Below are 12112 nucleotides of genomic sequence, written 5' to 3'. Positions count from 1 at the left end.
AAATAGGATATCCATCATCAGCAACAACTAGTTTCTCTACCTCTGGTTTCAATTCAAGTCTCACACTCTTCTTCTTCTTTCTGCTAATGCTTCATTCTTCACTCTCTCTCTCCTCTCCCTTCTTCTTCTTCTTCTTCATCATCCATGGATGTTAACAAACTCTTCAGCAACCAACGTTCTCTCAGATTAATTTCTCCTCTATTTGTTTCTTCTTCCCGTACAAGTTTCCTTGGTTGCAACCACAGTCTCAAACCACCTACATCTTCATCTTCATCTTCAGCTTCATCACTTCGTTCTCCAAATAAACGGAACAAGTTAGGACTTCTTCGTCTTCATTCTCCGCGGTTTGTATTCAAAGCTGCTTTAAACTCTCAACTTATTGTTGTTGTTGTCGTTGTTACTTTATCTGCTGTTTCTTGGATTCATTTCACTCTTAACAATAAGAAAAAGAAGAATCTCAACCAGGTTAGTTCATCCACTCTACACTCTTCCTTTTTTTTATTTTTTTTATTTTTTTAATTTGGTGAGGCATTTTTGTTCTGATTTTTGGTATTGTTTAAAGTTAGTTTTCCGCTATGGTGATATTTTGCTCTTACAATGTCGCTGCGTAGCTCTGTTCGCTAAAAAATAGCAGATATCTGATAAACTAGTTGATAGAAAATGAAGTTATAACAATAATCAATAAGCTAACCTAACATGTTGAATTTGTAGTATTTGATCAAATTAGCTTTTGAACTAGTTCATCAATATGAAATTATATAATTTTTTATTTATTTATTTAATATTTATTAATTTTTTTCGATAAGATAGGAAGGGTAAAATTGATAAATAATGATAAACTAAGAGCTCAAAAGCTACTTGAAGTTGCTTATCAAAAAACACTAGGCTCTGTTTGGCAATGCCAGATTTTGAGCTTATAACTTATAAACTTGTATTACAAAAAACTCGTATGGTAATATTATTTTCTTACGAGCTTACAACCTATTTTTTACTAGCTTATAGCTTATTTTGATAAGCTAAAAGCTTATAACTTATCATTTTTTCCCCTCAATTTTACCCCTGTCATCTTACTTCAAAAAAATATATTTTTATGTCATTTGATAAGTTAGTTCAACTGCTAATTTTACCAAACACTACAAATTCAATCAACTAGCTTACAAGCTCATCAGCAAAGAAGAGCCTAGAAGCCAGTAAAAAAAGCTACAAGTCCGTTCGTGACAAAAAATTGTTACTAACCAGATGTATTTTGGTCATGTGATTATATAAGCTATAAACTAAAATTTTCCTTCCCAAATAGAGCCTTAATGTTCATAATGTTCTAGTGTTTCCTTCTCTGGCTTAGTTTAATGTAGTTTTGAATTGATCACATATTGCATATGTTCTATACTTCTATTTATATATTACTAAGACCGTCTTAACATTTTCACTACTACTGACACAGGGACATGCAAAATATGCCTTATCACCACAAGGAAGTAATGTTGCGAACCAGGTCATTGATAACCAGATTCTTGGTTTTCCAGAATTTCAAAGGGATAACACACTGAATGAAATTGGGAAGTTAAATGATCTTAACGGAAAGGACAACCATGTTTTTGAGGACCAAGAGGTCCACCTTCAATTTTTGCAATCTTCTATGGTGCAGGAAACAGCCATGAAGACTCGGACATTAGATTCATCATCATCTGTTCTTGACTCTAGTGTCAATGGTAACTCTGTTCTTGACTCTAGTGTTAATGGTAACAGTTCCTTTAGTGTCAATGGTAACAGTTCTGAGGTATTAGAGGAGCCTTTTTTGTCTGTGACTTTCCAATCAAATTCATTGGCATCTATAGCTTTTGCTGAGGAAATGACTTTACAAGTGGAAGAAAGTCAAGATGTTGCTGACTCTGCTCTTGAGTTGCCTTTGAGTGAGGTCAAACCTGAGCATAACACTTCTTCTGTTGGTTTAGACAAAGCACTTGACACAATCAATGGCCATACTAAAGAAAAAATTGATCTTCATGCCATCAAAAGCAATGTCATCTTTGGTGAATCTGTTAGGGAAGGGCTGTACATGTTTTATGATGACAATAATTTGGCATCTGAATCCATGACACCCCTGAGTAGTATCAAGTCATTATCTCCCAGTACTTCTTTTGTGAATAGCACAGAACTGTCATCAGCTATAAGAAATATCAGCCTGGATGGATTAGGATTATCTGCAGATATTTCTCTACAAAATGCAGGTAATTATATAAAAGAAAATGCAAGATGATATAATTTCATTGATGATGTAGCCAATCTTTTCATAATGTCATCATGATGAACAATCAAAATTTAGATAAAATTTTCATAATGTAAATCATGTTTGTTGTTTCAGAGTACGTTGAAGGAGCAGCTAAAATTTCCAGTCCCAAGGAAGGCTATCCTCCACAACATACAAGTAAAAAATTGAGGAAATCCAGCAGATATGTGAGAGACATGGAAAGGAACTATATGGATCACAATAATAACAATGTTTTGCCCCAGAGTTCCCACGTCAGGGTGCATGTTGATCAGAGAAATGATCAAATCAGGGTCCACGATGGTCTGAAAGTTGATCCTTCAAAGCATCTAAGCAAGTATAATAACTTGCTAAAAGCTGGGAGGTACCCCAATGAACGCCAAAGAACATAAAAGTGTCCTTAGATAAATCTTATAAGAATTTTATAAATGTAGCAAATTTGCTTCGAATGAAACAATGTTGTCAAACTCCTCCCTTCATCTCTTATACGAATTTAAAGCTTGAAAAACTAATCTTGAAGTACATCGATTTTGTTAGGTTATGTGAATGTGTAGAATTGCTTAAAGATATGGAAATGAAGGGTTTACTAGATATGACAAAGGTACATGCATCTTTATGGTTGTTTCCGGCTACTGTTCTTCAATTTTGAATTTCTCTTATGTGTCATATTCACTGGTTATAGGTTTATCATGCCAAGTTTTTCAACATCTGCAAGAAACAAAAAGCCGTAAATGAAGCCTTTGACTATGTTAGGCTTATTCCAAATCCAACATTGAGTACATTTAATATGCTTATGTCAGTGTGTGCAAGCTCCCAAGACTCAGAAGGTAAATGATGCTGGTTACCCTCCAAAAGGTTCTTTCTTTTCCACCTTTCCAGTGCATGACATTTGTGTTGCGCGTTCAGGGGCTTTCCAAGTTATTCAGCTTCTTAAGGATGCTCGACTAGATCCTGATTGCAAACTTTATACCACTCTAATATCAACTTGTGGCAAGTGTGGGAAAGTTGATCTAATGTTTGAAGTACAATGCCTCTCTTCTTGGATTTGTTAATTAATTCACCCTAGCATGATATTATCATATTTAATTATATTTCTCTAATCCATATGTAGTAAAAAATGTTAATATGCATACTTAGGTGTTTCACAAGATGGTTAATTCTGGAGTGGAACCTAACGTTCATACCTACGGGGCACTTATTGATGGTTGTGCTAGAGCTGGTCAAGTAGCTAAAGCATTTGGTGCTTATGGGATAATGAGGTCAAAGGTACAATATTTGCAGCACCTTTTTCTAATAAAATATTGTGTCACCGGTATTTGTTGAGCTCCTCTTACAATTGTTAATACTTAATAGTACATACTGATGAAATATTTTTATGCAGTAGAATGTGAAGGCAGATCGTGTTGTTTTCAATGCACTTATAGCTGCATGTGCACAGTCTGGAGCAATGGCTCGTGCCTTTGATGTGATAGCAGAAATGGAAGCTGAAATACAGCCTATTGTGCCAGACCACGTAACTTTTGGCACATTGATGAAGGCATGTGCAAAGGCTGGTCAGGTGTGGATCTTTCTTCCTCCATTTCCCTCTAGGATGAAAATCTATTTTCTGGAGTAATTCTTATGTTTCATGAAATGTATGTAATACTTAACAATGATGACATTTCAATAGGTTGAACGAGCACGTGAAGTGTATAAGATGATACAGCAATATAATATAAAGGGATCTTCAGAAGTTTACACAATTGCAATTAATTCTTGTAGTCAAACTGGAGATTGGGAATTTGCACGTAGTGTATACGATGACATGACCCAGAAAGGGGTGCTCCCTGATGAGGTATTATGTCTTTGAATTTTTGGGTGATTATATATTATTTACATCTTCATGTTTTTTTTGTTTTTAAAAAAATCTGCCTTTATTTGTATGGTGGTTTCTTGAATCGATTCTTGCATGTATTGTTCTGTCCTTTCTCTACCATTGATTGCTTACAGAAGTTATTGAATCACCATGCAGATGTTTATGAGTGCACTAATAGATGTTGCTGGACATGCTAAAAAGCTGGAGGCTGCCTTTGATATACTACAACAAGCTCGGAAAGAAGGAGTACAGATTGGAATAATGACATATAGCTCATTGATGGGCGCCTGTAGCAAGGTATGTATGTAGGATCAAGTAAAATGGTTTAAAGGAAAAAACAAATCAAAATTGACGCACATGAAAATGAAGGTGGATTATAAGTGAACCATCAAAACATATAGTTCACCATGAGCCATAAAAATTAACCTATAGGTGATAATTCTTTTTTGTTTTACTGCATCTAAGTGTTCTCTATTTTTCTTATTGCATATAAGTGTCCACCATTGCTTTGTTAACACTGCCCGCAAACTTAGATATCAAACCGTTCCGGTTTACTACGTTTGGCTTACATGCATCCATCATTTTTCATACTATCCACCAAACAGAGAGACAAATTTCCAAGTCTTTGTTCAACATTCAAAGGGTGCTCTTTGAGAATGCCTAGAATCACCATCATGCTTGTGTTGTGATTTCTACAAGCATAGCCACTAATGCACTAGACACAGTCAAAGGCTCAAGAATTTTCTCAATTGGGTTGGAGAGAAGCAACTTTGATTTTTTCATCGGGATGCAATCTTTACCATATCCAGTCAAGTACAAATAGTCAAAAGTCACAACTCTTTGTATCCTCCATGGCAGTGAGTTTACTGGGTTTTTACCGTAAACATTTTACCACTGAAATAAATGAATTCACAATAGTGATGTAAACTTACATATTTCCTTAACTGCGATGATGCAAACCTAGATTTCCCTCTCCTGCTGAGTTTATTTGTTATGAGATGATGCTGTTTCTCCCCCATTTGTAAGAATCAATATCTTTGGAGGGAAAGTCTTACGACCTTCATTTGATTCTTCTTCACTAGCCGCTTTGGATTCCCCTAATCTGAATCGGAGCCAGGGCTTTTCCTAAATCAAAACTGGACAGTTTCAAGTTGAATGCCTTCTTGATCATGCAAGTGGCAGCAGCTGTGACGATAATTGTACTGTGCACGAGTTAGAATGCTAGGAGGATCGAGTGAGGAACAAAAATCAGAGGCTTCACCCATATTCATTTAGGGGTCAGCTTGCAATTTCTAAAAAATTAATAGATTACCGGTAACCTAAGCTATTTTATAAGATAGTAATATACATGTCAGTTGATACACATGGCTGCCTCTCCTTAGACTCGGAAAAATGAAATCACTGAGTAGTCTGGTCTTATCCCAGCATCTTCTAGTTGTGGAGCCCAAAAAGTTGGGCAATTGATTTTGCTGTGTAACAGAGGAAAATCAGGATCTGCATGTACGGGAAAGGAATTGACAAGGACTGAAAGTATACTTAGCAATAAAGTATATTTAAATACTGTTTATGTATTAAAAACAGATAATATGAAATTATTTTACTTTCATACTATGCCTTTAATTTAGGAGAATTTGGTTCAGTTAAATGACTATTATCAGGTTTTCTATTTGAGTATGTATTATAAGAAATGGGTTTCACTATGATGATCAGGTTTTACTGGCACTCTAGCTACTTATCTTAGATAAGAAATATGTAGGCATGTAAGATGTTATCCGCTAAGCGTAGTATTCAAGGATTTTCTGTTCTCGTTGACAACCCTGCTTCTAGAAGCTAAAGATAACAAAACTAAACTTCTTAATCTGAGAACCCTAAGATAAATACTTTTAGAGAAATTGATGTAGCATATGAAGTATAGGTACAACCTAAATCAACTACAGCAAGCTTTTAAGTTTCATTTCCATGTGAGTTTATGTTATTTCGATACTTTTGTTTCCTGTAATGAGCTCACCATGCTTTAAAATGTAACTAGTGGCAAATTCTTGTTTCAGGCAAAAAATTGGCAGAGAGCATTGGAGCTATACGAATATCTTAAATCTCTTAAGTTGGTACAAACAGTTTCAACTGTTAATGCTTTGCTCACTGCACTTTGTAAGTTTGACTTTTTCCTTTTTATTTATTTATTTATTATTTCATATTTTCATTCATTCAGGATATTTATGCTTCAACACTAAGTGATTGATTTAGGATGCTGGTAAATGATTTTGAGAAGTATTTCATATGAAAAGTAACTAAATTTGAAGGAAAATGGTAGGGGTTAATGAAATTGGGTAACTTTAAGTTAATTGGTTTAGTAAACACATCCCAAGAGAAACTTCATTGAGAGAAATCAAATTAGATAAGATGGTGAAGAGAGGCCAAAGAGATGTATCACATGAGTGCTAAAGTTAAAGATTCGTTAGAAATTATTCTTCATTCGTTCTTCGATAACAAATAAGTTATTGCCTGACTTTAGGACTAATTAAAGTTAGGGGACCAAGAGTTGACAAGTGAAGACAAGGAAGCTGGCCACTATTTATACAATTAACTAATCCACGTTGATTTACTAATATAAGTATAACCGACAAAACCAAAGCTTATAGATATGCCTAATTACATAAAAATAACCCTAGGAAAATAAGAGCAGAGAAAGAATAAGAAGATGGAAAGAGTGAGAGAAACAGGAAATGAGAGATAACTTTGTCAACCTCTTTACCGAACACCTTTTTATACAAGTAACTAAACTTGTAACTAAAGAAATAACCCTTGGTAACCTTGTAAATAAACCAAAAGCACGATCACTGAAACTATTACCCAGAAGTAGCATTAAATATGCAAGAATATACTTTAAGTGATTGAGATTTGATAAGGACAAGCCAGTAAATGCAAAGATAACTTGACATTGGCTAACGTTTCTTTTTCTAAAACATTTCCTTTTAATTAATGACACGGGGAAAACCCTCTCTACCTTAGTGTTGCCTGAAATATGGTTACTTCCAACTTCGTTTTAAATTTTAGCCCTTCTTCAGTTGTTTCCCCCCTCTCCCTGATGTGTGCAGTTGCATTGTTTAGGTATAGTTGTTTATTAGAAAAATGGATTTCAAAACATTGTGAGTTCCGTACAGGTGATGGGGATCAATTTCAGAAGGCTTTGGAGGTTTTATCTGAAATGAAAGGATTAGGATTGTGCCCAAACAGTATCACATTCTCAATACTTATAGTGGCAAGTGAGAAGTAAGTGGTCTATGTGGATGTGTTGTCAAATTAATGATTTAGTTTGGGTTCTTACTTGGACACATTTATTTTCTGCCTGCTTTTGTAGGAAGGATGATATGGAAGCTGCTCAAATGCTCCTTTCTCAAGCCAAAAAGGATGGTGCAGCACCTACTCTCATCATGTGTCGATGCATAATTGGTGAGCATTGTAGGATTTTGTCAGATTTATCGATTATTTTTCTACTTGCTTTAAAAAAGTATGTGGTTCCCAGTGTTATTTTTGCTTTTACCTCCCCTCGTCTGGAGCTTCGTTATCATAAAACTATTGTCTCACTAAGTGATGTTTGCAAGTACATTGAAATTGAAGTTATATTTAACGTTCGACTTTTTCTTTCATAATACAGCAATATGGTGAACATTAATCCTCCCCTTTAATTATAAAAGAAAATGCATTACTCATGATTTTAACAGCTTTTTGGTTATGAATTTAATTCTTTATTTCATGGGAAGTTAAAGAAAAAGATCATAGACTCTGATAATTTCGAGGCCTAAATCTACTCATATATTATGCCTTGAGAGTTGCATGGTTTGTTAATCCTGATAGTATTTTGATTTCTTTGAAAGGAATGTGCCTGCGAAGATTTGAGAAGGCTTGTCTTGTTGGTGAAACTGTTTTATCTTTTGACTCAGGGCGGCCACAAGTTAATAATGAATGGTAATTCTCTGTCATACGAACTATTTATATACAGACATTCTTTTTTATTTTTTTCAATTTAGGTATGTCAGCTTGCTGTTTTTTTTGTATAACTATTGTATTTATTTAATATTGTGTTTTATCCCCTCAAAGAAATTTATTATTTTGTTTGAAGTGATCCATTTTCCCCCATTTATTTCGTCAAAAAATCTCTGTTGAAGAAGAAAATAAGAGTTAGTAACATAAGTGAAATCTGTGAATCACTCCTTTCTTTATTTGTTATAACCATTAATTTAGTTGGCCTTCTCTTCCAGGTTATTTTCTTTGTGAAGTTTCTAATGCTGCTTTTTACTCTTAGGACATCACTGGCTTTAATGGTGTATCGCGAAACAATAGGAGCTGGTGAAAAGCCTACAAGTCAAATATTGTCACAAGTTCTGGGATGCTTGAAATTCCCTTATGATACATATGTGAGAAATAGACTTGTTGAGAACCTGGGAGTAACTGCTGAAAGCTCAAAAACTTCAAACCTCTGTTCGTTGATAGATGGGTTTGGCGAATATGATCCTCGCGCTTTTTCAATACTTGAGGTCAGTACGGAATATGGAACTGAAACTAATTATATTAAATTCATTGTGTATTATTGTTGCTAAGGGACCCCGGATATCGTATGATGCTGTTCTAATCATGTAGGAAGCTGCTTCATATGGAGTTGTTCCATCTGTATCACTTAAAATGAATCCAATTGTTATCGATGCTAAAGAGTTGGATGCTTTTACTGCTGAGGTGAGCGTGTCTAAAACTTAAAATACTCCTGCAATGATAATTTATGTTACATGCAAGAATGCATTTTAACTGCCAAACACCAAAGAAAGAGAGTAGTTGCATGTGGAATTCATTACCTCAATTGTAGTTGGGAAAATATTTCAGCCCGCAGTTTTATTCCCTGTTTAAAAAGTACAGTATTGTATATATCAGTTTAAAGGTATTTGGATGGATAGGTGTTGGGTCATGACTCATGAGGGGATCATCAAATAGGGCTAAGAACAATCACTCAAGTGGTTTGGACATCACATCTTCTCCCAAAACCTTAACACATTAGATATATGGATCCCCTCGCTTCTATGTTGCTCAACACTCACATTTTTATCCAGTGTGAGACTTCTTACTCACACTTGATATTCCAACACAGAGACATTCCAAAGAATAGCCCAAAATCTTTTAAGGATATGCTTACTATGTTCTATTATTAATAAGCGATAAATTTCATTTATGTTATTATGGGAATATGTTTACCTATGAGTGAGTTTGAATGATGGATCCAATTGTTGGAAATAACAATAGCCTCTTGTTTTTCTGCATCTTCACTTTTATGGTCTTTCAAACGTGATATATTATTGGAATATTTGCAAATTTGAAGATGTAAACTTATACGCAGTAGATAAATAATTGAGCTGCTGTAATTGTGAAATTCATATCCCTAAATCCATGTAAATGTTCCAGGTATACCTCTTAACTATTTTGAAAGGTCTCAAGCATCGACTAGCAGCAGGTAATATCATCGTCTATATTACTATCAGTCTGCATTATGCATGTTGTACTTTTTGATAAGGAAGTTTTCCTTCATAGAATGGTTATCTCCTCTATCTATCTTTTTTTCTTATAATTCTTGCGTGATATATATGTTGAAATTTATTTAAAAATAGCTAAATTGAGAATTGATTATGATATTTCGATATAAAAATATGTTTAGTATAGTGAAAATTGCCATTTTCATTTCTTAAAACATTTTAACGGTTGTATGGAAAGGAATAGCTAACAACATATGATTAAAAAGACTGTGCTTTATTTTATTTGCTGAAGTATTATTATCCACGTTTTGTTAACAGGATTATCACACACAAGTTAGTCTCTCCACCACCCTAGTGTGCTTTTTTCGTTTCCTTCTACCTAATGATTTTTCCAATATAAGGGATTGTTTTCTGGTACTCTGCAGCAAAGATTGTGAACAAAGCTTTGCTTTTATGACATTTTTCCCAATCAATTTAATTCTCAAGCTTGATCACTCACTTGTTGATCCATTTTTTATTTGTCAATTGGTGATAATGCTAGTTAACATCTCGTAGTTGTTTTCCTTTTAACAATAAGTTTTAGATTTTCTAATTTTTTTTTATCAGTCTTTGTTTAAATAAACCTGGTCAATGAATAGTTTCCATTTGCTACTTAAAATGTTATTAACCCAACAGTAGGCGTGCAGCGGAAAATATTGTTTACATTATAGCCTACTGACTTCTTTTCTTGTTCCCCATGAAAATGTTTCAGGTGCAAAACTACCCAATATAATCATTTTACTGCCTGTAGAAGAAACAAAACTTTTGTCTCCGGAAGGGGAAAAGACTATTATACTTGCAGAAAGGTGAGAATAGTCAATCACAAATGCATCCACAAACAGCATTTTTTAAATTCATATTGTTACCTGATATCTGCAACAATACATTTTGTTCAAGCTTACCATACGAGCTACTAATCAAATTTTCTGAGCAAGAAGAACACACCTATGTTTAAATGCAGAATTATGTTTCATTTTTAGACTGCCATATCAAATATGGAAATATTTGTGCAACTGTCATCTAGATGTTATTTTAGGGACAACTATATTTTACTGATTTACTTACTTTGGTGGTCTATCCACATGTTAGTATTAAGTGTCCATGCCCGAGCAACTCAAATTTCCAGTTTCGTTTTCAATTTTTCTTGAAGTATGGGGGTCATTTACTATCCCTGGTACGATTTTGATACTTGCAGGTTCATCTTAATCTTTTCGCAATTTGCATTATGTTTTTAGGAGAATTTGTCATAAATGTCTGACCGATTTTTATGTGGCTGAAATAAGGGAAGATGATCTTAGGTGTTCTTGTGTGAATTATTTTCATTTTTTCAGTATAATTGCACAAGGAGTCTAGATAAAATATTGTCTAAGAATTGTTATGTATGACAAATATGCAATGTTTTGACTTCAGAGGTGGCCAAGCAGTTGCAGCGTTGTTTAGAAGGCTTCATATTCCTTACCAGGGTAGTGAATCAAATGGGAAACTTAGAATAAACAGTCTGGGCTTGATAAAATGGTATCAGCCAAAGCTTGCATCTCCATTCGGCGGTTTCCAAGGTGATTGGAGCTCAACCCAATTACGACTCGGCAAAAATATTAGCAATCAGCAACGAAACATTCGAACTGGAAATCTATCTCTGGACTAAGTGTACATGCATCGATTACCATCATTAATGTTTTTTCAATAGAAGTTGAAATCTCCTTCATCCTAATGGTATAGTAGAAGAGTAATCTAGACCCAAGAAAGCTGTAGATAATGCCTTCTTGAGTGCTGGGGCCATTGAATGCTAAGAGCAGGGAAAGTGTAGAACATCTCCACGAGTACATTTTGATGAAAAAACCATGGTTGAATATAAGATGGCACAGATCTTGTTCTTGTGATCACCGATGTGGCCTTTGCAACGCGGATTATATAAATGTTTGATAATAGAGATGCTGATATTGGATGTGTGTATTTCTACATGTACTTTTTTGCCAAGAACTCTCTAGGTGTATACTAAAAAGTAGGTATATAAAGAAAATATGTACATCGGTCTATCAGATGATTTTGTTGTTGATATTTGTAAGTTCTTCCACCATATCAGACAATTTGAGAATAATTTGTTCGTTTACACGTATGAACTATTGTCATGTCACTACCATTATGTTTTTTCTCTTTTCAACTGAAAGAAGAAAAAAGAAAAGTGAAAGCTTTTCACCTATTGCACACATGGAACGAGCTAGAAACAAACCTAGCCATTTGGATTTCGGAGAAGAGTAAGAAGAAGAAAATGTGGCTAAACTACAAAATGCCAGCAACTGAACTATTGATGTTGAATTTTTCAATAGCAAACTTTTCAGAATGTCATGGCAATTTAGCTTCTGTGGAAGAAACATTATATTTTATATAACAATATACAACATTTTGTATTGGTTGGTCAAGAAGATTAAAGTTAGA

The 12112-nt window shown here is 34.4% G+C and overlaps 1 protein-coding gene across 1 annotated transcript; it reads left to right on the top strand.

Moving 5' to 3' along the window:
* LOC11438113 (pentatricopeptide repeat-containing protein MRL1, chloroplastic) lies at positions 1 to 11810 on the top strand. Its single transcript, XM_003607122.4, has 19 exons — positions 1 to 465; positions 1442 to 2228; positions 2363 to 2630; positions 2804 to 2867; positions 2949 to 3093; positions 3173 to 3288; positions 3404 to 3532; positions 3651 to 3824; positions 3936 to 4100; positions 4278 to 4418; positions 6170 to 6269; positions 7283 to 7391; positions 7480 to 7571; positions 7997 to 8087; positions 8425 to 8656; positions 8760 to 8852; positions 9570 to 9618; positions 10389 to 10482; positions 11087 to 11810. The coding sequence occupies exons 1-19, from the start codon at positions 145 to 147 to the stop codon at positions 11319 to 11321; spliced, it is 3405 nt and encodes a 1134-aa protein (XP_003607170.2). The 5' UTR covers positions 1 to 144; the 3' UTR covers positions 11322 to 11810.
* Positions 11811 to 12112: the final 302 nt, after the last annotated feature.

This window comes from Medicago truncatula, chromosome 4 (genome assembly GCF_003473485.1).
Source record: "Medicago truncatula cultivar Jemalong A17 chromosome 4, MtrunA17r5.0-ANR, whole genome shotgun sequence".
NCBI classification, from domain to species: Eukaryota; Viridiplantae; Streptophyta; class Magnoliopsida; order Fabales; family Fabaceae; genus Medicago; species Medicago truncatula.
The sequence above is the reverse complement of the archived record's forward strand: the minus strand, read 5'-3'. Positions and strand labels throughout refer to the sequence as shown.